This window comes from Ictidomys tridecemlineatus, chromosome 10 (genome assembly GCF_052094955.1).
Source record: "Ictidomys tridecemlineatus isolate mIctTri1 chromosome 10, mIctTri1.hap1, whole genome shotgun sequence".
NCBI lineage: Eukaryota > Metazoa > Chordata > Mammalia > Rodentia > Sciuridae > Ictidomys > Ictidomys tridecemlineatus.
In genome coordinates, this window is record NC_135486.1 from 38597750 (window position 1) to 38623560 (window position 25811).

General features: G+C 40.2%; 1 protein-coding gene across 3 annotated transcripts in view; it reads right to left on the reverse strand.

The window, feature by feature from the left end:
* Kcnh1 (potassium voltage-gated channel subfamily H member 1) overlaps positions 1-25811 on the reverse strand; it is a 357017-nt gene that overhangs the window by 270571 nt on the left and 60635 nt on the right. For 2 of the 3 annotated variants that reach the window (XM_005329450.5, XM_040278700.2), the window contains one exon: positions 11525-11998. In XM_005329450.5, the coding sequence (XP_005329507.1) occupies positions 11525-11998 (474 nt within the window). The remainder of the gene's footprint in view (positions 1-11524; positions 11999-25811) is intronic. The other variant, XM_005329451.4, reaches the window with a different exon arrangement.

Consider the following 25811-nt stretch of genomic DNA (forward strand, 5'->3'; position numbering starts at 1 on the left):
GACAAAAGAATTGACCAATATCAGAAATTTAAAATGTCAAGTATTACTTCATATGCCATAGATATTAATGATAAAAGAATATGATTAATGATAATATAATTTACAAACAACTGACACCAATAATAAAAATTTAAATGCGATAGAAAAATTACTAGAAAAATACAGCTCACTAAAATTGACTCCGGAAACAGAAAATGTTCATGAATCTTTGATTATTAAATGAATTCAATCCATAATTTAAAGTCTCCTTGAAATAGAAATTTCCAAGCCCAAATTGCCTTACTGGTAAATTCTATCAAATATTTAAAAATTAAAACCAGTGTTAAAACTTATTACAAAACCACATTAATTCAGACAATGTGATATTGAGGCAAGAACAAAAACACAAACCAAGTCCAGATAAAGTTCCATGTCTATCAAGACACTTAATGTGCAAAATGTTGGACTACAGACAAGAACGAATGGTGTTTTCTAATAAAGGCTCTAGGTCAACCTGATATCCCTATCCATGCAGGGTAAAAAAAAAAAAATGAAATTTGATCTCTACCCCACACTATAAATGATAATTGGTTCCAAGTGGATTTCAGATCTGTGACTAGAAAACAGTCGAACTTTGGGAAGACAATACAGGAAAATATCTTAAACTTTGAGTATGAAATTTAAACAAGACACAGAGGCATTTAAGTGAAAAGTTTAAGCTGCTCTAATAAAATCAAAAGGGTACATCAAAAAGGCACTCTTAGGAGGAAAGGAGAAAGACACAGCAAGGAAAAAAAGGGTATTTACAGCATATAACCCCCAAAGGGCTCATTTCCAGACAATACAGAAGACTTCTAAAAAAATCAATTTTTAAAAGAATAGCTATTGTAGAGAGAAGCAGAACCTTACAGTCACTTCAATAAAGACAATAACCAAAAATGACTGCCCCCAACAAAAATCTACGAAAAGATGCTTGATCTTCTTTTTAGGCATCAGGGAAACAAACTACAAAAAGAAACCACTACAAATTTGTTTTATTAGGTGGAACAAAACAAACTGAACACATCAATGTTGTGGAGGAAGTAAAGCATACTGTGAGACCACTTCGTGCAACAACTCAGCACAACCATTGTAAACACCGGCCTGCCAGTGTTTACCAAATAACACACATAATACCTATGGCCAGTAAGTCCACTCTTTCCAATAAAAATGAGGGTTTTCAGAGAATAAGTAACAGAAAATGTAACCTAAGTGAATATCAACAGCAGATTGAATTAAAGTTTGTTCATACAAGAGATTATACAACAGTGAACTGACATCTAACATACTTACTGAAAAGCATGTCTTTCTCTCTCAAGTAGCACTGCACACAATATAAAAGGATTACCTTGTCTTATTTCACTTCTATAAAATTCAGAAGTAGGCAAGAGAAAACTAGAGTTAGAATATTGGCTACTTTGGGGTAGAGGAAGGGGAATTAAGAGAGATGAGGTATGTAAGAGGAGTGGTTATGTTCTATTTCCTGATCTGCATGATGGCCACATAGACAACGCTTGCTTTTTAAGAATTCACTGAGCAGCACATTCGAGTATTTTCCCATGTGTTATACTGCAGAAGAAAAAGGGAAAGAAATAATCAGGAATGTGACACAGATTTACAAAAATATTCTGTGCCATCATTTATTATAATATTATATGAAAATAAAACTAAATGTCAAACACTAAATTATGATATCCTCATAATGGACTATTATGTAATCATTTAAATTCTTGTAAAACTTCAAACCTATTGTTTAGATATAATGGGCTACAACTCACTATATACAGCATAATCTCATTAAAATATGTAAGATATATATGCACATGTTCCAAGGCCAGGGGTGGCGGGAAGAACCGGGATGACATAGGCCAAAATGCCAGCAAAGATAAAAATCATAAGCACTGTGTCTATTTCTGCATCTATATTTTCTTAAAATATCTTACAGATAACATGAAAATCTTTTTTAAAAAATGAGGTCAAAACATTTTTTTAAATATTATCCAAAGGCTCTTATATTTGCCAGTTCTGCCTATACTTGGAAGCATATCATTGGAGCAGAATATTCCTCCCATAGTCTGAAATACTAAGTTAACATGTAAAGATCCAGTAAAACATAACACAATATAGGAAGAAATCACAAGATCTCCGACACAGACTCCCAATCAGTGGGCCCTTTGTTTGGAGCAAGTGATGAGCTCCTATCCCCTTCTCTCAAGTTTTACATGAGTCGAGATTCATTAACCAACAGGTCCAGATATTTTTCACTAACATTGATTGGTCTTCTTTCAAAGGACAAACCCAAGAAAATGCCCGTTTGTGCCTCACCTTTCCTGCTCTCATGAAGTCCTTCCCACCCCTCAAAGTCCCGCCCCTCTCTCCATAGCTTCCTAAACAAGCTTTGCTTCAGGGAAGCCTCCCACAATCCCCCAGGACCAGAAGCACTCAGAAGTTTCCCCAGTATGTGTAAGTCCTATAGGACCCCTTAGCAATCATTCCTTTGTTGCAACTTTCTCTTCCACAGGCTTCTGTAATTTCCAGTGCCTCATTTTCCTACCTCGGAGTGTATGGTTCTGCCGCTATCTAGATGATAGGTGAGAAAGAAGAAAGACTAGGAAAGAAAATGGTCTTAAAACTCTGGGAATGTTTTTCTAAGGAAATAAAATACCACATCATATTAATTATGACGACTTTATGGATGTGTTAGGATGGCCATATAAAGAAAAGAACAAATGTTGGGAACAATGTGGAGAAACTGGAACCTCTGTAGGGTTAATATCTTAAATAGATATCATAAATAGATATTTGTTCACCAATGTCCATAGCATCATCATTCACAATAGCCAAAAGGTAAAAGTAACCTAAATTTTCATCTCTGATGGCAGAATAACATTTGTACACATACCCATATACACACAATGGAATATTCTTTAGAAAGGAAATTCTGACACATTATAACACAGATGAATCTTGAACACATTAAGTCAGTCACCAAGAGACATACTATCTTATTCCAATTACAAGAAACCTAACAGTCAACAGAAGAGCTTCTAAGATGAGCCACACCCAAATTTCAACAAAAGAGCAACAAAATGATGATTGTATTCAATCACTAAGTTTTGGGGTGGTTTGTTACACAGCATTAGAGAGCTGCTATAATATACTACCTTAATAAACACAGCAACATTTGTTTCACAAAGCGATTACGTGCAAATACTCGCCTATAAAAATTAAGCTATGTACCCAAGATTAATGCATTTTATTGCACTTAATTATACATATTTAATACTTGATTTTTTAAGTTTCAAAATTATAATGGAGAGATTAACAATATCAGACATGAGGAGAGCTATAAAAATTTCTTTTTAAATAATGATATTTTAGGTAGATTGGTCTGGGAAAGTCAATCCTATCTGGGGCCATTGAACAGACACTTCATGAAACAAGAAGAAAGACAGGTGGACTTATAGGGGAAGAATATTTTAAGAAGAATGAACAGCAAGTGACCTGAGGCCAACATGCTCCAGACAAGGTGGCCAAGGGATGGACTACTAAGAATCCCCTGGGCCATAATTGTGGATTTTTCTGTATTCAAGATGACAGGCTCCCAGGTCTATACCCTGCTGATGGGTATAGTCAGATGAGAACCGAGATTTAACCATTGGATTTAGCAATGGGCACGTCCCAGGTATCCTTGATTGGAGCAGTTAGTTTCAATAGAATGACAAGAATGAAACTTAAAAGCAGGTTCAAGAAAGTAAATAGATGGAGAAAACTCTCCCTGGGTCTATTTTAGCAAAGAGAAGCAGGAAAAGGAGGCCCGAGCTGGATCAAGTCGAGAGGGTTTTACAAAGGTTGGGTATATTCCTTGATGGTGCAGAGAAGGGAAACACGGGCACAGTCCTTGAGTGGGTGAGAGGACGTGGCCTGGGCACTGAAGCTGACCCCCTAACAGGGAGCGGATGAGAGTGTGTGGGGTCCACTCAGGGCAGAGAGTGGACTTGGTGGTGGGAGTATGTGGAAGCTCTTTATATCCTTCCTCTTTTGTTGGTAAAGGAGAAGAAAAGGGAGGGGGGCGGCTGTGGCCAGGTGTGGTCAGTTTGAGGAACTAGGAAAGGGTCTGAAGGCTTGCCCTGCCCGTGAGCCCGGGAAAATGCACAGAGGCCTCAGAAGACGAAGGGGGGGGGGCGTGTGCATGGTGCTGCAGCTCTCCAGGCACTTTCAGGCACTTGGTGCAGCCCAGGGGAGGTAGAGAATGGGGTCAAATTGGAGAGGGGTTGTTGGCCAGGCATTAAGGCTGAGGGGCCGAGGAGCCGGAATTAGGGAGAGGCATTCAGGGTGCTAGTAGATGTCAGCAGGAGGAAAGATAAAGTGGGGACGTGTGTCATTTTCTAAGCTCCTCCTCATCACTGCTGCCTGGGTACCTCCTCAAAACCCCAAATCAGATGTCATGCCCTGAATGAAAGCCCTTGACGGTTTCTTTCTGCCCACATAATAAAATATAAACTCCTTGGTAAGATGTTGGGATTTTTTAATCAGTGAATCCTGCTTCCTGCCCCTTCCCAACACTCTGCTTTGGGCACAATGAATCCCTTGTGGTTCCTAAGAGCAGGGCCCTTCCCCATGTTCTTTCCTCCCTTCTCATCACCAGACTGACTCCAGCCATCTCCTCCAGACAGCCTCCCTGGATGCTCCTACTAGTCTCAGTTCTCCCTGTTGAATGCCTCAACAACCTCAGCTGGTCCCTGGAATGCATCCTTCATGTTCTCTGCCAGGGCCTATGATTAGTGGCCCACACTGGACTGAAGCTCCTTGGGAAGCGGTATCCCCTCCCCCTCATCTAAATCAATGATAATTTTTGTTGTTTTTTTTTTGTTTTGTTTTGTTTTGTCTTTAAAGAAGGACCAACACAGGAGAGATACCAAGAAACGCTGGTGGAGAATTGAGAGAGATGTAGAACTTGGGTTGTCCAGAAAAGCGTCTGGGAAAGAAGGGAGGTGTGATGGCACAGGGGAACTGGCACAGCAGCTGAATCTTTTGTTCTAAAGGGTAGAACCCTTGCATAACCTCCAAGCTTCATGTTTTACTATTTTCCTTAACTCTGGAACCACAGTTTCATAGTAAATCATTGCTTTCTGGAACTCTCACAGAGTCAATTTCTTACTTATAAAAATGCTCACCCTGGCCCTTCTCCTGCTCCCATAGATACACATCCCAAATCATGACTTGGCACCTGTGCAGGCACAGGATACCTAAGCCCAGGTCTTTCATCCGAACCTCTGCTTGAAGGAGAGGTGCATCCCTGCCCCATCCCTCACACAGTGAGCACAGGTCAGGAAGGAGACTGATAAATGAAAGTTCCAGTCAGCTTTACCAGCAGAGGGGCAGCAGCACCATTGACCACATCTCTGGCACAGCCCCTTCACCCCCCTTGCATTGGCGGACCTCCCTCAAACCCGAGGGGTGAGCGGTTTGGGTGGGCAGCCTGAGTGACTCACCGAGGTCACTGGTGCATGTGTACAGGGCTGGCTGATGAGGGTGGAGGTCAACAGCGACTCCAGAGTCCAGTTACCCAGCTTGCTCGTCTCTCCCTTGCAAGCGGTCTCAGCTCGAGGCTCTTCTGAGTTCCCAATCCCCTGCTCTTCGGGGCTTTCTTATCACCAGTGCTCAATGCAAACTGGGCCCACGTGCAGCACTGCTCGTTCTGTTAACTTAGGGTTGCCTGCCTTCACCTGTGGTTTCTTTTAGGTAGATGGCTGTTTCAAGTTTCACACAGGTGACTTCTCTGTTGTCCAGCTGAAAGTCATGAGGTGATCCGGGCTTTTCTTTCTCAGAGTTCCAACAACGCAGGCAATCCTTGGGTCTCATATAGCAATCGGGGTTTTGTTAATAAATAGACTCCTTTTAGGGCAATTTTACTTTATAGGAAAAAAAAAAGGAATAGGACCTACAGTGACAGTCCCCAAACACACCTATCATTAATGTGTTGTATTAGTGTGGACATTTGTTATATATAATTGATGAGCCAGTATGGATGCATTATTGTTAGCTAAAGTTCAACAACCTGGCAAGACTTTGTCTCAAAAGTAAAAAAATCAAAGGGCTGGGATATTGAGCAGCCTTGGGTTCAATCTCTACACACACACACAAAAAAAAAAATTTAAAAATTAAATTAAAAAAATATAAAAGAAAAGAAATCATTACTCAGTAGCACTGTTTTTTTTTTTTTTTTTTCAGTCCTGATCAGTGCAGGCCTTATCCTGAATTTTTTCTTCTCCTATGAGTCCCTGGGACATCAACAGTGGAGGAGAGGGGAGACCCTGGATATACACCCCAGAATCATAATTCCTGGATAAAAACCAACGACTTTTCACACAAGTTGCTATGTCTGGCGGTTCTGTGGACAGCAAACTGAATCCTACTCTTGTAGTCTCATATTTTTTCCTCTTTATCTTGCAGTCTCATATTTTTTCCTCTTTATCTTGTGTGTACTGAGTATTTCTGCCACCCAATTAATTTGGTAAAAACAGACACACTGTAGTTTTCATCCTCAAGTCTTGTTAGTGGCAGAAAATGCTGATGGGAATGCTTCTCTCTTGATGATTGTGACTTGCTGGCAATGGCCAGTGGCTAAAGTCTGGTTTCAGAGATGTTAGCAATGCCGCTGCTGGGAATGCCGCCTGGAACTTTTCCTTTGATTGAGTGATTGATTATTCTTCTTCTTCCTGACTTGGGCTCATGGTGTAAAGGACTGTGGAGATGATGCATCTCTCCTTCAAGCAAAGGCTCAGATGGAAGACCGGAAGTGCTGTGCTCTGCCCAGACACCTGAGTCAAGATCAGACTTGGCCATGTGTGTGCATAGAAGCAGGGAAGTGACCAGGGGATTGAGCCCAAAGGTGCTTCACCACTGACCTACATCCCCAACCTTTTTAAAATTTTTTAAAATTTTTAGATAGGTTCTAGCTCAACTGCTGAAGCTAGTCTCAAAGTTGCAATCCTCTTGCCTCAGGCTCCTGAGTTGCTGGGATTACTGACATGCACCACTGCGTCAGGCCTGGGTGCAAGGGGGAGATCATTTTTGACAGTAGGAAATTGGTCCTATGTAGCTTCCAGAAAGCAGTGATTGGAGGAACTGACAAGGGGCCCAGTGACTGAAATGCAGATTTTGGTTTCCTCAGCCCTCAGGTTCTCTGGAAAAGCAGCAGAATCTACAGGAAAAAGCACAGGCTTGGGAGTCAGGAGATCATAGGCTGTAGGTGGGTAGAGCACTTGCCTAGCAAGTGAGAGGCCCTGGGTTCAATCCCCAGCATCACTGCCCCTCCAAAAAAGAGGGGGAACCAGGAGACCCCCAGGCCAGTTTCACCACCTCAGAACAGCTGCCACCAGGCAAAATGACAACCTGTTCCTTTCCTCTCACCTGCAGAACATGACAATGCCTGTCCTAGAGCCACAGGAGGTTAGAGCTGAGATGCACTCACTATACAGGTGAGGCAAACCAAGTCCAGCAAGGTGGAGTGACTTGCACAAGGTGGAACTGGATGACACATCATCTTCCTCCTGTTTCCCTACAATTTCTTTATGGCCATGCAGAGTAGAGGTGGGGAAGCTAACAGTATGGTAGTCACTTGCTGCTGTCAGAGGTATTCCTAGTTATTCGCATGCCTTGCCCATCTCCAGCTCTAAGGTGAGCATCTCCTGTGACAGAGGGGTCTTGGGGAGGACCAGTACTGACAGTCTGTGCTGCTGTCTGATGTCACAGAGCCAGGCGCAGAAAAGTTTCTTAGCTAAGGAACTAGAATTGTGACCCAGCAGATAGCATGACTGTCCCTATTCTCCCCTTTGCACTTCCACACTCCAATAGCAATAAGCAACAAGGCTTCCTAATAATTCTATCTTTAATCCATGAAGCATTTTAGGCCAATAATCCCCTAAACACTGGAAAGAAACTAATTTAGCTTTTGCTTCAACATTCCCATCCCAAGCTTTGGTTCACTCAGTTTCCAGACCTTTTTGTCCTCTAACCAGTTTAACTAATGTGCAAACATATTCCCAAACAGCCTCCAAAACAGATTATTACCAACAGACTGGAGAATGACGCAAATGGAGACCATATACATAAGTGAAACAAGTTGAGCCACAGGGAATGTTGTGTGGCTTAAATCATGGTGCTGGGTGATAGCCACTGGGCTGAGTTTATGATGGCAGGTGTCAGCAATTTATCCTTGTTCTTTCTTGACCCAGGTCCAAGGTGCCCACCCCCACTCCACACACGCACAGATGGCAAAGTCACCACTGCTCTTTCCTGTCTTCTTTGGTGGCCTCCGTGGGCATGCAGCACTTTGGTATAATTGGGAGGACACCAGGGACAAGTAAGCTCTGTGCATTTTTTTGAGAAATGAGTCAACAATTTCTTATTTCTCCCCACACTCTCCCAGAGAAAGAATCTAGAGCAGAAGCATCTACCATCTTAGATATGCAACTCCACAACTTTGACTGTGGGTAAGAGTCAAAGAGCAGGGGATGAATATGAACCACTAAGCCATTGATCCTCCTATTAAGTGGACTTCTCTAGGCTTTTTCCAAGTTCCATTCAGGTTCAAGAGGTGGGGGGCTCTTCATGTCCTCCCCAAACTCCTCTAACCCCCACTAGTCCTTTATCCCCACTAATTTAATGATGCCTTTTCATTAAAGGACTGCACCTGAAAACCAGCAGCTCTGACCCTCCTCAAGCATCTGAAACTGCCATCTCACCCCACACAGCTGCCTTGGGGAAAATGCAGCTGCCTCCTCTCCACCACCATACCCAGTGCCCCACTACTTTCCCACCACATGCCGCCATGCCAAAGGGTGAGTCACACACACATCGGAAGCTTCCTGGTCACTTTTGACTCACTTCATAAGTGTTTTGCTCCAATTTTGCCAAATCTGTCATTATTTAGAATAGAGAAGAATCAGAAGGGGACTCATTATTACTGGTGATTATATGATTTATTATGAAACCTTGAGTGAGTCAAGTCCCCTCTCAGTCTGTTTTCTTACTTGTGAGCTGAGAAGGTTGAACTAGAAGACCTCCACCAGGCTCTGAGCTCCCTCGGGTCTATTCACCTCCTGCTAAGAGCCTTGCTACACTCATCTTCCTCCCACTAGGAAGGTCAGGGGCAAAGTCTCTTGTTTTTACACTCAGTTTCTGGAGGTGGGACTAATGCAGGTGAGACTTGGAACACACCAGACTTGAGCCTTTAGAGCTGACAGGGAGCTCAACTAATCCACTGCCCAAACACTACACCTTTCAGGCAGCTCCTGAAGATCATCCCCAAGATCTAAACAGGAAAACTGTGATCCAGAGAAGCTCCATAACATGCACCAGGGCCCCAGAGTCCTAATAGGTGATAATACCAAGAAGATAAGAACCACATTTTCAGTTTCTTTACACATCACCACGATTGTTATGAAAGGGCATTATTATAGGTGTCAGTCAAAGCTTTAAAAGATATCACCAGATATAAAATCAATCAGAACTGTAACCCTTTAAATTAATATTTTTATTTTTGGTCAAGAAGTAATATCAGGAACTTGGATGCTAAACCTTTTACCAATAAAAAAAGACATAGAAAATGGAGCTTTTTTCCCTATTACTAGTCTATTTCATGAGTCTAGAATTCAGAAGTCACCATCAAGGGTACTCACAACTCAAGGAGTTCCCCCCCAACATTCACTGTTCCTTAAGACAAGCTATCTGCTCTACCAACCTATCAAGTTATCTAGCACATTTACATATGTGTTTATAACTCTGCCAATTCTTAATGAGAATCCATGCAAGCTGAAGAACTGTTCTATTTATCTGCAAATTTTCAGTGTCGTTGCTACAAATGATTTATTTCACAAACTCAAGTACTTTTTTTAAAGTTAAATTTTATTTCTCATATGTGTATGAGAAGCTCTTTCAGATTAAGAGAATTCTTGTGAATTACCTAAGCCAAAATGATCATATTTTCCTCGCTAACATAAAATTTCCTAAAGTGATTTCAGAGAAAAACATTCCAAACATCTACTAAAATTCACATTTAAGAATCCCAACATTCACTTTACAGATGATTCTGCTGTTGTAAACGATCAGTCTTGACTCATTTAATCCCTTGCAAAATCCACCCAGAGAATTAGTCCTAGGGATTTTAATGTATATTAAGACACAGCACACAGACAGGCACAGGGATTGTTCTGAATCTAGAGCATCTGAGCATCCATGTTCTTATCTTCCCAGATCATACTTGCCATCATTTTGCAAGAAGAGCTACTCTTCCCTGCAAAGAGAAGTGGTCAGTTGGTAAGTTCTTCCAGAGGAAGGGGCTGGTATCCTCAGCAACCATTAGTACTCATCTGAAGGCAGAGGGGCATCACTATGCTAACCGTATGATACAGATTTACTTGCTAGGTCTTCATATCCCAGCAGGGAGCAATCTGTTCCTTTAAACTGTCCCAAGACTGCAACACAAGTCTGTTGACCCTAAGAGTGGGCCTGCATTACCCAGTTAATCCTTGGGAACTTCTGTATCTGATACAACAAGAGCCATGAGTAGGTGCACAAGGCTGAAGGTTAATCAAATGAACTGCCTTATCTTAATCCATCTGGAGTGTCAACGAGGTATAAGAACAGGAGTAATTCCCACAAAGCACCAACTAGATAAGAATATGGCGTTTTTCTTTGCAATAACTTGACATCCTTTGCTTTTTCATCCTTTGCTTTTTCAAAGGAGACAGTCATTCCTAACCATCCTAGCAGTTAGTTGCTTTTTGCTGAAACTGTCCCAGGCACCCATTCATTCAGACAATGACTGTTCAGTCACATCCTAATTCCAATACATTTATAAGGTCTTTATTTTCTTTAGAGTCCTTCCATTGCCTGCAAAATTAACCATCTCAAAACACTACTCTTAACCACTTACTCTTAACCTGACGACCCCAGCAAATGGTCACCTCCAAAACTCATTTTAGGGAAAAAGAAATCATTCCAACATTTATCAAAGAGAGAGACAGAGAAAAACAAAAACAACAAACAAACAAAAAAAATTGAGTGACAACAATATCTGTTACCACAAGTTAATTGTCTGTGAAATAGCCAAAGGTCAGAAGCAAATGAAAGAAAAAGTTCCCATAATTCAAGTGATCAATAGGTAGACATTCCACATTCAAAACCAAGAGGAAGATTCACCAGTGCAGTGGTCATGCATGACTGCTTCTGCAGCCTCACCTTCCCGAGCCAGTGGCCTTGACTCCTCGTGGAGAAAGAGTAAGCCTTTGGTCTTGTCCACACCCATTCGCTGACATGCAGGGCCTCCAAGCTTCCAAAGGATAGGAACAGCAGGCAAGGATAGCTACCCAGCATGCTCCCTCCGGTGTGGACATCAGTCATGCTAGTTCCCACCCATTTCATTACTCTTTTGTTGACCACCCACATTTAATTCAGCTTTAAAGACATGACAACAAGGTCTGAGATTTGAGGGATGTACCTGACTCTCTCTCCCCTCCAGTGGTGGTGGAATCTGATCAGCAAAACCAATCTTCCCTGGATCACCCATAAAGGCACTAACCTCATCCACGTTCTCAAAAGCGTTGATGACGTCATATGGCAAACAGGACAGAAGGTCAATCACAAACCATGTCTTCAGGTAGTTCATTCGGATAAGTTTGGGGTCAGAAATCACCTCCCCAGCTGGTCCAACAAAGGTGGTATGAAAATTCAGCACAATGTCCACCAAAAAAATGACATCCACGATGCTGTCCACAACCAGCCAGGCCACATTGTTCTGCCTGGTTTTAAAGGAGACGTTGTAAGGGACCAAGATGGCTGTGTAGAAGGTCAAGATCAAGATGATCCAATCCCACGTGGTTTTAAAAACACAATAGTGTAAGATGATGTGAGGGGGAGTCTTTGGTGCCTCTTGCTTGTATTGGGGAAGGATATCTGAGCCCAGCTGCAGGACCTGTATGAGAAATAGGACCAAGAGAGTACTAAGTTAGAATTTAATTGCAAGCATCTAACCAGTCAGCATATGTCACTGAAAAATGCACAGAATACTCTGTATGGATCATTAGCTACAATAACAGTTGCTAGAGGAGGATGGGAGAATGTACGTGAACATGATAACAGAAATGATCATATCGAAACAATGAGAAACTATTACTTGGCTTATCGTGAACTGAGAAGCATACCAAATATTTCATGTGGATTTATTATCTCATCAATCCAAGATACAAAAATACAAGCTTGTTTTAGTTCATTGCTCTTTGTGACAGGTGAGCAACTGAGGCTCTAGAGAATCAAGCAACTTGATTCATCAGATATTTATTGCTCTGTGCCGAGAACTGGTCTAGTCCCTGGACATATGGCAATGAGGACAACAACCCAATCCCTGCTCAGTCTGGTAAACAAATCAAAGGTTGTTTCATATTGTGCTCTGAGCTAAATAAGAGGCGAGGGAGGGGGAAAAACAGAAAATTGATCAAATGTGGCTGAGGAGGAGGGCTGGGAGAAACCCGACTGCTCATAAAGAACCAGCCATTCAAACTTGTATGGAAAAATTATCCCTGGCAGACAGCATCCAGGGTGTAATGACTCAGAATGGAGCAAGCTTGATGTTTTCAGGAAAAGAAAGAAGGCTAGTGTGGGGAGAGAGAAAGGGAGGGAAAGAGAAGGCACTGGGGAATGAGGTGGATCAAATTATGTATGTACATGTGTGAATATGGCACAATGAATCCCACTCTTATGTATAATTATAATATACCAATAAAAATTAAAAATTAAAAAGAAGAGAGAGAAAGCCCATGTGAATGAAGGGCCCTGAGGAAGCTGGGGGAAACCGGAGATTAGCTAGAGTTGCCCAGCAAGGAAAGTACAACCCAAATCATGCAGACCGTGGTTGGCCATGGGGAGGGACTGGATTTTATTCTCAGATCAGCTGGATGTAAATTGAGCGTCTTATGCAAGGGGATAATAACCCAGTGTATTTTTTTAAAAGTTACCCTAGATAAGGGAAGAGAATCCAGGTACCTATAATAAACTGAGGGAAAGATGGAGTAATAAAAAAACTTTGGAAATATTTTTGAAGTGAAGTCAGCTGGATCCCCTCGTCGCTAGAAAGAGAAGAAAAGAACAATGAAGCGAATCCACCACCCTATGCCACCAGCTCAGCAATAGTGGCCAGCCCAGAGAAGGTACCCTGGGTTGTTTTTAGGTAAATGAATGAACTCTAAAGACACAGAGCTAGCAAATGATGGAGTCACAAGCCCAAACTCCATCTAGCTTCAAAACTCATGCTGTTCCACATCAAGGTTCATTAGGTTTCTCTGAGTAACCCAGGCTTCTAAGACAGCAGACTGTGCAAGGAAATGTTTGGCTCCACGACAAGCTCATGGATGGCCTTTCCCATCAACTAGTCAAAGGCAAAAAGCAGCGCCTTCTGAGAACAGGCCAAGCTAGAAAAGAGTCCTTAGCCGCATCTCTGTGCCACTTACAGATTCCTGTGAATCTCAGGGTGAGACCCCGTCTTATGTCATCATTGCCACTTCCTTTTACCTCTAGAGGTTGAAGGCCATTAAGTAAACATAAACATCCCTCTTTTCCCTATGGTTGACCCCAGCCCTTAAAAGAGACAAAGGAAAGCTAAAAATGCAGAGTATCCACGTGCATCTTCAGGTAGGGGTTCTCTTTCTACCTCTTCCACGAACACACACAGCTTTTCTAGGCCAGGGGGTTTTAATTTCCCTTCTCCATGAAAAGGAACTTACACAAGTGTGATCAAGGAAGGCCAGGCCCCAAGACCTCAGGCAGGAAAGAAGATTGGCCTCTAAAAATAGAGCAAAGAATAACAACCAAGTAGGACATCTGCTTCTGAAAAGATGGAGTAGTCAAGTACAAGGAGAAGCCCTGGACATTGCCTATAAAACAAATGTAAAAGATTCAGAAAATTGGAGAAAAGAGAAAGCAAACCCGCTAGGTACAGCACAGCAGTGAGTTCCCTAGGATTTCTCTTTGGCTCATATATTCCCAGACTTGGTGTTAAAGAATCTAGAAGATACGGATGTGTAGAGATAAAGAGGCCCGCCAAAAAGTCCCTTCTCCTACCAGAGAGGCTGAGGCAGGAAGATCAGAACTGAAACTGGAGGCCAGTCTGAGCAACTCAGCAACTTAGGAAGACCCTGTCTTGTAGTAAAAAGGGCTGGAGATATAGCTCAGTGGTAGAGTGCTTGCCTAGTATGTGGGAGGTGAGAGGTCTGGGTTCAATCCCCAGTAAAAGGTTAAAAAAAAAAATTCTCCTCAGTCAAAAGTCTAGGAAAGTGATGGCCTCCAGACAGAAAGCTTTTAGATAATAATCACTCTATTAAAGCTATCCACTACAGGAAAAAGTTGTGGGCCCACTCCCACTAAGTTCTCTGTCTAGAAAACCTGACTTCCTCTTTCTCAAGGCTACAATGAAGCCCCAGAGAAGGACCAGCCAGGAGCCTGGACTTCCACTAGGACCCAGCAGTAATGAGACCACCCCTAGTCCCCTGCAACCCAGGGAGGATCAGTGTGAGCTTAGAGGGGAGCTGAAGCTCCCACTCCCACCTAGCACAAGAAGGAGCACCCTCTCAGGTGTCCCAAGAGGCTGAGAGGAAAATCTGTTCTTTTACCCCAACCTGGCAGAAATCTAGGTGGCCTCTGACATATAAGTGTTAAAGAAAGTCAACTACAATGAAAACTCTAAGTAAGATCCAGAGTTTCAAAAATGATGCTTAAAATGCCCAGATTTCAATTTTAAAATGATCATTATGCAAAAAAACAAGGAAATATCAAACTGAATAAAGCATAGATAATAAATAGATGCAATACTAAAATGATAGAGATATCAGAAATATCCAATCACAGACTTTTAAACAGCCATCATAAAAATGCTGTAACAAGCAACTGTGGACAGGATTTAAAAAAAAAATGAAGAAAAACAACTTCAGCAAAAAAAAAAAAAAGAAGAAGATAAAAAGAAGAACCAAATGGAAGTTTTAGAACCAATAGAAAAAAAATCTAATGGGTAAGCTCAATAGCAAAATAGAGAGGATAAAGGAAAGAACCAGTGAACTCAAAGATAAAACCATTGAAATTGTTCTGCAATTGTTGTTCTGTAATTGAAATTATCTGTACAACAGAGACAAGAAGGTACAACTCATAGTGATAAAAGGATCCACCCACTAAAAAGAAGCAGGAATCCTAATGTGTTTGTACAAACAAAGGAATTACAAAATATGTGAAGCAAAAACTGATTGAACTGAAAGGAGAAACAGATACACAATACACCTCTCTCAACAACTGATGGAACAACTAGATAGAAGATCAGCAAGGGTATGAATTCAACCAGAGAGGACTTAATTGACATTTCTAAAATGTTCTCCTCAACAGGAACAGAATACACATTCTTCTCAAGGGCACATGGAACATCACTCAGGACAGACCATATGCTGACCCATAAAACAAACCTCAACAAATTTAGCAGAATGAACATCATACAGACTGTGTTCTCCAGCTACAATGGAATCAAACTGGAAATCAATCAAAGAAAGATAACAGGAAAATATCCAAACGCTTGAAAACCAGGGGAATTCTTAATAACCCCTAGGCCAAAGGGAAAGTGTCAAGAGAAATTTTAAAATAGATTGAATTCAAGAAAATGAAAATTCCACATATCAAAATGTGTAGGATACAGCTAAAGCAGGAGAGAAAGGGGAATGTAGAGGAACAGAGGCAAATTTCCTAAGCTTGTCAGAGAGTATCTACAGAAAAACCCTGTAGCTAACATTATACTTCATGGTGAAGACTGAGTACGTTCCTCACAAAGATGAGGGGCAAGGCAAGCTACCAGCTCTCATCACTCTTATTCAACACTGGGCTGCCATCACAATAAACCAGGAAGGAAATAAAAGGCATCCAGATAAGAAATTAAGAAATTAAACTCTCCCTATTTGCAAACCACATAATGGTTTACATAGAACATCCCTAAGAATCTACATAGAAACTCCTAAAACAGGCTAGGGGTGTGGCTCAGCAGTAGAGCACTTGCCTCACACACACGAGACCCTGGGTTCGATCCTCAGCAACACATAAAAATAAATAAGTGAAATACAGGCATTATGTACAACTATAACTAAAATAAATAAAATTAAAAAATTTTTTAAAAATAAATAAATAAAAAATAAAATAAAAACTCCTAAAAGTAGGTGAGTTCAGCAAGGTCATGGAGTACAAGATAAACATGAAAATCATCATATTTATATATAATAGAAATTCACATAAAAATTATATATTGATAACCATTTAAAAAATTTCAGGTATAGTAAATACATAGAACATGGACAGTGAATTAAGAAAATAATAAAATGTTGATAAAAAAGATAAAGAAATAGAAACACTATGCTTATAGCCTGGAAGACTCAACACACCTAAGATCCATTTTTTCCAAATGAGTATACAAGTTTAGCTTAATTCCTATCAAAATTCTAGCAATTGTTTTTGGAATTTGCACAAGATTATTCTAAAATGCATATGGAAAGGCAAAGGAACAAGAACTGTGAAAACAATTTTGAATAAAAAATATTAAGTGATTCAAAATCATCAAGTTATATACATTAAACATGTGCGAGATTTTTGTTTTGGGTTTGTTTTTGTTTTGTTTTGTTTTTGTGTGTGTGCATGTGTGTGTAATGATTATGCCTCACTAACGCTGTTTAAAAATAAAGAAGAAAGTGGGAGGAATCAGTATAGTCGATTTCAAGATAATGTATAGTCATGGTAATTAAGACTGTGGTATTGGCAGAAGAGTAGACACAGATCAATGGAAAGGAACAGACTCTGGAAATAGACTCATACCAATGTGCCCTGATTTTTGACAAAAGTGCAAAAGTTATTTGAGGAGGACAGATACCTGATTTAACACATGGTGCTAGAGCAAATGCAAATCCTTAGGCCAAATACAAACCTCTAAGTCTAACACCTTATGTAAAAATTAACTCAAAAATGGACTGTGGATTTAAAGGCAAAGCATAAGACTTTAGAAAAAAAAAATGTAGGAGAAAATCTTCAGGATCTAGGTCTATGGAAAGTGTTTTTAGATTTGGTGCCCCAAACTCAATCCATATAAGGAAAAACTGACAAATTTGACTCCATTAAAATGTAAAACTTTTACTCTGCAAAAGACAAGCTATGATTGGAAAGAAATTGTTATGGTTTGGATTTGGGGTTTCCCTCAAAAAGCTCATGTGTGAAACAATGCAAGGTTTAGAGGAGAAATGATAGAATTATGAGAGCCTTAATTCAATTAGTGAATCAATCCCCTGATGGGGATTAATTGAGTGGAAACTGATGGTGAGTATGGTGGGTATGGTGTGGCTGGAGGAGGTGGGTCATTGGGGGCATGCCTTTGGGGTATATATTTTGTAACTGGTGAGTGGAGTTTCTCTCAGCTTCCTGATCATCGTGAGAGCCACTTTTCTCCACCACACTATTCTGCCATGATGTTCTGCCTCACCTTGAGCCCCAAGGAATGTAACCAGCCTTCTATAGATTAAGACCTCTGAACCCAAAAGCCCACAAATAAACTATTCCTCCTCTACAATTGTTCTGATCGCATCTTTTAGTCACAGCAACAAAAATGCTGACTAGAACAGACATATCTGCAAACCAACAAACAGTATTTAGAACACATACTCTACAAAATATAATCACAAAACTCAGCAATAAAGAAGAAAAATTCAATTAATGATAGAAGTAAAATGAGTAAAAGTAAAATGAGTAAAAGTAAAATGAACAAAACATTCCACTCAAAAAAAAAATACATGAATGGCAAATAAGCACCTAAAAAATGTTAAACATCATTAGCCATTAGGGAAACAAATTAAAACTGAGATATTACTATAGACCTATTGGAATGGCTAAAATATAAAAACAGTATTGACAATACCAAATGCTGATAAACTAGATCCCTAGGAATGTAAAATGGCACAACTACTGTGAAAGAGTTTGGCGGTTTATTACACTAAAAATGCAATTACCATATGACCCAGCAATTTTACTCCTAGGCACTTATTCAGAAAAAAATGAAAACTTACAATCACATAAAAACTGTATGTGCATATTTATAGAAGCTTTATTCATAATAGACAAAAAACTGGAAACAACTCAAACACCCTCAGTAGATGAATAGTTAAACAAACTATTTGGTACATGTATACCAAAAAACACTGTTCAGAAATAAAAAGATACAAACTATTGATACAGGCAATCACCTGGCGGGATCTCCAGAGACTGAATAAAAACAACCACCAACCCAAGTCACATACTTAATTGTATTCAACCATAAAAAAATAAATAAAATTACGTCATTTGCAGAAACATGGATGGAACTAGAGACTATTAGGTCAAGTGAAATAAGCCAAATTCAGAATGTCAAGGGTCATATGTTTTCTCTCATATGTGGAAGCTAGAGAGGAAAAAAAAAAGTAGAGGGTGGGGATCTCATGAGAATTGAAGGGAGATCAACAGAGGAATCAGGGACCAGGGGTTGGAAAGTGGAGAGGGAACAAGAGAGTGCTGGGGAGTGATATTGGTCAAATTATATTGGTATGCTACATGCATGTATTAATATGTAACAACAAATCCCATCATTATGCACAACTATAATGCTGAGTACGTTCCTCAAGAAGATGAGGGGCAAGGCAAGCTATCAGCTCTCATCAAAAAACATGGAAAGAGAAAAAATGTGAAAAAGACCCCCAAAGATAATACACTCATTATCTCTGAATTTTATCCTTCCTGTTTTTCATTTAAAAAATAATTTTAAAATAATAAAAATAAACCAAATATAGATGAATTCCAAATATTGGGATGAAGGAGTCCTGAGCATTCAAAGGAAAGGCAGCTGGAAAAGAGAGGTGAGTATTTTTTAGGAATTTATTATATGTTTGCAAAATCCAGCCTGGGTGATAAGACCATTCAGCAAAATCTCTAAAGAATCTATAAGACTCTTCAGCAAGAACTCCAAAGAATATACCAGTAAGAAGCCACCTGCTGATTATGAACCAAAGCTGCCTAGGGATCCATAGTTCTTGCTAACAAACCCTGAGGAAGAAATGCCCTTTCAGAGAAAAATGGTTGTAACTGTGACAATCTGATGTAATCCATAACTATTTCTAAATGGATTTCCCATTCTGATTCTTTCTAGGACACTATTAGGCCCTGCCTGAGCGAAGGCCTGAGTCAATAGAGTTCTTCCTATCTCTCAAAAATGCCATGTTGACTTCCAGCTGCTATTTCTACAACATGTACTCAAAGAGAAATTAACCAAGGTGCTAAGCTAAAAAAAAAAAAAAAAAAGGGAGATTGATGGGAATGTGTATTCATTTTCTCTTTTCCTATCTCTGGGTTGCAGCATCTTAAGTTTAAATCACAGGGCATCAACTTTATAGAAGTAGATTGATACCGGGACATTTGATGAGTAAAAGAGATATTCTCTTTCCAAGTCTTTATGTAAAAGTCTACGAATGATTCCCATAAAATCAAGATTTTCGAGTCTGATTTAAGACCCTATATATGTATACATCACTCTGATATGAACTCTTAGTAGTTATCATGACACTATGGAAAACAGAAACAAGATGGAAATTCTGCACAGTGAGTACTTCGTTACAGAAAATCAATATCCTTAAGAAAAATTCCCTGACCCAAAGAGTATTTTGCATCCAGTTAACTATCTGGCAGTGATAGCCTTTTTGTAGTACAGTGATAAATGACAAATTATTCTTATTGATCAGAAAGATTCCCATGAGACTGACCCCCCATCCTTCTCAGAAGTGAGTTTGGGAATGGAATCAGACTAGGAAGTCAGGTACCAGGATCCCTTTGATGAGCTCTATGACTGCCACCTTCAGGAGCAAAAGCATTCTCAGGGTTCTTCAGTATATTCTTACCCGGAAGCTGATTAGTTTCCTCCAAAAGGAGGGAATATCAGGGTACAGAGTCAAAACAGAGAGTACAGACCTCATCCAGCTATATTAGCTGTGCCCTGGGTTCGCTACAGCAGTGATGCCTCAAAAGCTTGCAGTGAAACTGGGTTTCACCCAGGGTGGAGAGTGGGTGCTCATGGAAAATAGGCTGGTCGGGTGGTCCTGGTAACCACAGCAGAGTATTCTTTCCAACCTCTTTTCTGCCATTATCAGTATGATCATGTATACTTCTAGTTTCTTCCTTTGGTCAGTCTTATGCAACAGAAGCTTGCAGAAGTAGAAAGCTAGTAGCCCTTTGGGAGGCACTTCCTAAAAGAGGGCTCGTGTCTGTCCTCTTCCCCAGCCAGATTGGGAGTCCCCCTAAAGGCAGATGCTACCCCTCCTAGCATGATGTCACTCTCTCCCTTGTCTCTCCATGCAACACCCCATGCCAGGATCTGCCCACAGGAAGTGCTCATTATAGGCCTTTATTGAATGCTCATTTTGAACACTGCTTCTGGAAAGAAAATAGGGTTAGGATTTTTCCCTTGAGGAAGAACAGGGAAAATCAGACCGACTAGTCAATCACATTTCTCTGGTATTTTTATTTCCAAAATCCTCTATTGCATTTTTGAATCCTTATGATCACCCTGTGAGGGAGATCTATCTACAGATGGGAAAAGGGAGGCTCAGAATAATGGAGGTGAAGTGACTCACCCTGAGTCATGCAAGGGGTGAGTAAGCAGAGAATCTGGGAGTGGAAGGCGGGCTGCCAGCTCCAAGACTCCAAGTCTCACCACTAATCCATCTGTGCGGGCTACCTGACACACATCAGCACATCTCGTGAGCTGAAAAGGTTGGCATTTTGCTTATATTGCAGATTGGGAAAACAGACCCAGAATGTAAATGATTTGCTCACAGCCAAATTCAAGATGACAAACAGGACCTTAAGTCCAAATGCAGTTTTATGATTCAATGCTTTTCTTCTATTGTATACTAATTCTTAATAAACTGTTTCTTATCTATAAAACCCATGAACGATGGCAACATGCCATCCTGACATCTTATGCACTAGTTGAAGGCACCATCTTGCACTGTGGACCTTCTTCAGGACTTCTCAAAGTCCTGAATGAGCCACATTGGCCAGGGCCTGTCACCTTTAAGAGTACCAATCCCAGTCCCAAAACCATACCTAGTAAGGTTATAAAAGAGGTAAGATCAAACTATGATTACCCAGAAACACTTATGAATCGAGTGGCTGTCACCATGCAAAGTGATTTTTTGCTAAGGTAGATGAGAGACCATAGTCTTAACTTTAAGTTCTTAAATATTTTCTACTACACCTCACTTTTAGTTCATGTTTCTGCCTTATGAATCACTGAAAAGACAGAACCACAGGAATACTCCTGCATCTTCCAATGGTCATGTATCTACAAATTGGCCTCCATCCTCACCCACCTACCTCATCCTGTTTCAATAGAGGAAGTGTCCTCTTCCATCCAAGGCCAGTTCCTCTCATCCTTCTCCCACCCCCTGGAGTACTTTACACCCAGTCCTTATCTATGACTCCCTCTTCTCTTCCCTTCCACCTCTCGTTGGACAAGGCATCATCCCATCGGCATCTTTAGAGATAAATCAACTTCCCTTTCTTGCTACAGCTTCTTTTGCTATTTCCCTTTAAGACTTTTGAAAGAGAAGTTGAAACACAGTATCTCCACTTTTTCCCCTCAAATGACCTCCCTCACACCTCAACCTGGCTACTGCCTCCTGAATGCGCCACTCCCACCCCCTAATAAAATAGCTCTTGTCCAGGTTACCAATGATCTCAATGTTATTAAATCCATTGGACTATTCCATACATTTTATATATTTTAGTACTTTTTCTTTCTTAAAACACTCTCTTTGCTTGGCTTTTTTAATGCCACTCCAGTTCTGGTGCCACTAAATGTGAAGCTCAGATCTCTCTTGAAGAAAACCTCCAGAACGATTTCATGAGGGAATTCTGTACTCTCTTGTCACCAAGTAAACATAACTCAGGCTCCATTCACTATTCTGCAGCTCATTTTTATGACTCTATCTTATGCACCATCCTCTCCTACACTTTTAAGTATCAATATAGGGTTGATAACCATAGACACTGTGTTGTATACTATATCTCTAGGACTTTTTCTGGTTATAACTGAAGCTTTGTAACTTTATAATTTTGACTTATGCCTGCCATTTCTCCCTTGCTATAGCCCCGAGCAGCCACCTCTCTACTGTCTGCTTCTATGAATCTGACTATTTTATATTCTTCATGTAAGTCCTATCATGTAATTTAGTCCTTCTCTGTCTGGTTTATTTCACTTAGCATAATATCCTTTCAGGTTCATCTGTGCTATTGCAAATAGAAGAATTTGACTCTATTTTAATATTATTCTACTGAATGTATGTCTATATAATTTTCTTTATCAGTTTAGCCATCAGTGGATAGTTAGGTTGCTTTCATGTCTTGGCTATTGTAGACAATGCTGTAAAGAACATGGACATGTAGATATCTTTTTAAGACCCTGATTTTAATCCATTAGTATAATGTGTAACAAATTTGTAATATCAGGAATGTTCTTAGCACACCATAATAAACATGATATGGACAAGGGAGGATATGTTATGTGTTAGGGCCATATTAGAATTATATTTACTTCCATGAAGAAGTAAAAATAAAAAACAGAGTCCACATAGACCACTTAACATCAGGAAAGTTTCTAACAGATGCTATTTCTTAGGAATGGGATACAATGTTATTGGTTATCATTTATGGGGTGCTTACTGTATGTCCCGTTCTGAATTAATAAGCCCTTTATACACCTTAATTCACTTAACTCATGATTCCATGTGATACCTACTATTATCATTCCCATTTTATAATAAGCAACTAAGTCTTAGAAAGGTAAGATTTTAACCTTTGAAGACTTTGAAGCTTTGTATACTTTGACTTATGCCTGCCGTTTCTCCCTTGCTTTAAACCTTACCTTTCTAAGACTTAGAAGGGCAAAGGTTTTTAAGTGGTGCATCCAGTATTAAAACCCTTGACAAGTTTAACTGCAGGCCCTACTTCTAACCCTTAAGCTCCCATGCCAGACTCTGGCCTTGGTACTTTACATATAAAATACAGTTTAGTCCTAACACAATAATGTGAGGTAGATAGTGGTCTTCATTTTATAGAAAAAGAAAAATTATTCCAGAGGGGGTAAGTTGCCCAAAACCCACAAATCTAATTATATGGTGAAGCTAAAATTCAAATCCAAGTCTAATTCAAAAGCCTACACTCTAAACCAGCACTATCCAATGGAAATATGATGTGAGCCACACAAATTTTCTAGTAACCACATAAGAAGAGGAAACAGGTAAAATTAATTATAATAATATTTAACCCAATTATTTAACCCAATATATCCAAAATATGATTTTAACACATAAAGATGCTTTTTACCTTCTTTATTTCATAGGAAGTTGTAAATTCGATGTGTATTTAAAACCTCTCAATTCAGACAAGCCACATCTCAGTTGCTCAATAGTGGCACTGGGCTAGTAATTAGCATACTGGAGAGTACAGGTCTAAATTGTGAAAGTTATACTGCACCACAAGAACATCCTAAGCTCATTTCAACACAGGTAGGTAAGTGTGTAGTAAACAAACACATTTCAACACAAAAGTAAGTGTGTAGTAAACAATGTATACACAAGACAATAAAAAGTGGATTAAAAAATGTGACTACGGGCATATGTGTCATGTAAATGTGTGAGAGACAGAAGGTGGGAGGCTGGCAGAAAATGAGGGCTGTCTAGGGAAATCATTAGAGACGGCTGCAAACACCGAGTTGATCAAGATACAGGTTCCACAGGCTCAGTCTGGCAGACCCTTAACTTTGGTTTCATTGATAGGTCTCTATATGCCTCAACTTCACCACCTGAAAAATGAAGGCAATACCACCAACATCAGAGAGATACAATGAAGACCAATTCAGAATATAGATATGAGTGCATATTCATATTCTGGTAAATGCTGAGGCAGAATTCAGGAAATTCCAGATGAGAATCAGAAAGGTTCTGGCTATCAATCCATGGAGCCTGGAGTCCTCCAGGAATCCATTCTTTCAGTCACACTGGGTGATATGGGAAGTCCTTGGCTTTTCCCAAGGATCAGGGGTCAAAGAACAGCAAAACTAAAGTGACCTAAAAAGAAATGGGGACTACCGTTTAAATGCATTTATTTTAATGCCCCCACAGATTTTAAGGGCTCTTATTCTAATAAAAACAGCCATTGATTAAATGTTTGTTGGACACTAAATGTTGACCACAAGGAACCCATAGTTTAGAATAGGAGAGAGATGTATAAACAAATCACTAACATATAAAGCAACAAATGGGAAGAAATGCAAAAGTACTTTGACAGCAGAGGATAAGAGAAAATGAATTGCCTTAGGTGGTCCAAATAGACTTAGGACTGAGGCTATTGTCAAGCTTCCCCTTGAAGGAAAAGCCTCAAGACCCACAAGTTCCACATAGGACATTTTTGGCAAACAGATGTTCAAGTGTGGCAGAAGCATAGGGGCGGGGAGAGGGGGTGAGGTTTTGTTGTGTAGGGGTGGACTAGAAAATATAATATTGGGAAATGAAGTGAAATGAAATGATATACCCTTGGTGCACAGATTAGAATTTTAGATAAAGGAGGTCCATAGTTTGAAGATCTCTTGGTGAAGCCAACCAGGCAGCAATGTGGAGGAAGGATCGGAAGAGGTAAGTCTGGAGACAGGGAGGTCTGACAGGAGACTAGTGCAGGATTCCAGGAAGGAGAAGATGCAGGCTTGAACTGGGCGATAGCACTGGACAAAGCTGTGAGCAAACTCAGAAGTCTTCCTGGAAGCTTAAAGACCTACCCAAGCCACTATGGCCAGAATGGGCCCTAACAAGAATGGGAGGAGTCAGCAGCATCTAGATCATCATCTCTAGGGAGTACCACCTTGGGTACCAGCAGCAGAAGAAAGCAGAAGTCAAACTCAGAAAACTTCCTCTTTAAGAGTACCCCCCCAACACACACACAAAAACACACACACACACACACACAACACACACTAACCAACCCACCTACCAAATTGGCTACCTTGGTCATTTAAAGGCACAGAAGAAACACTCTCCAAAAACACTCTAGTCACCATTACCTACAATAGCCTCACACACCCTCCCTCAGTGGGTGAAGAGAAACCTTGATTCTCTAAATCCTTTGCTCCAACCATACCCACCTTGGCACCTGAATATTCATTTCTTTCCATTCGTCAGTACAACTTTCACAAACTCGCTGGGTTAAAATTGACTTGGGTTTTTGTGACTACAAAATGAGGACAAATTCTGTCCTCATATTCAAAGGGAAAGAAAGAGCTTGATGTCACCAGATGGGTGGAGCTCTAGCCTCAAAACAAAGCCTGATTTGGGGCTTCAGACATCCCAAGCTAAACAACTGCTTAATTTCTGTCATAAACACCATTCTCCATAAAAACCGGGCAGGTACTATTTTTAGGACTTTTTCCATGATGCACTTGTTCTTTAATGGAAAAAAAAATAAAGACAGGGGGAAGCAATTAAAAGTATTAAGCCATATACTTTGCTATAGTTGAGCACGAACTCACATGATACCTTCACAAATAAAAATCTCTTCTTGAAATATAATTGGGCAACAATCTTAGTTTGTTCCAATTTGGCTAAGAAGTATTTCAGCTGTATTATCCTTTTAACTTCTTGTTTTGACATCTT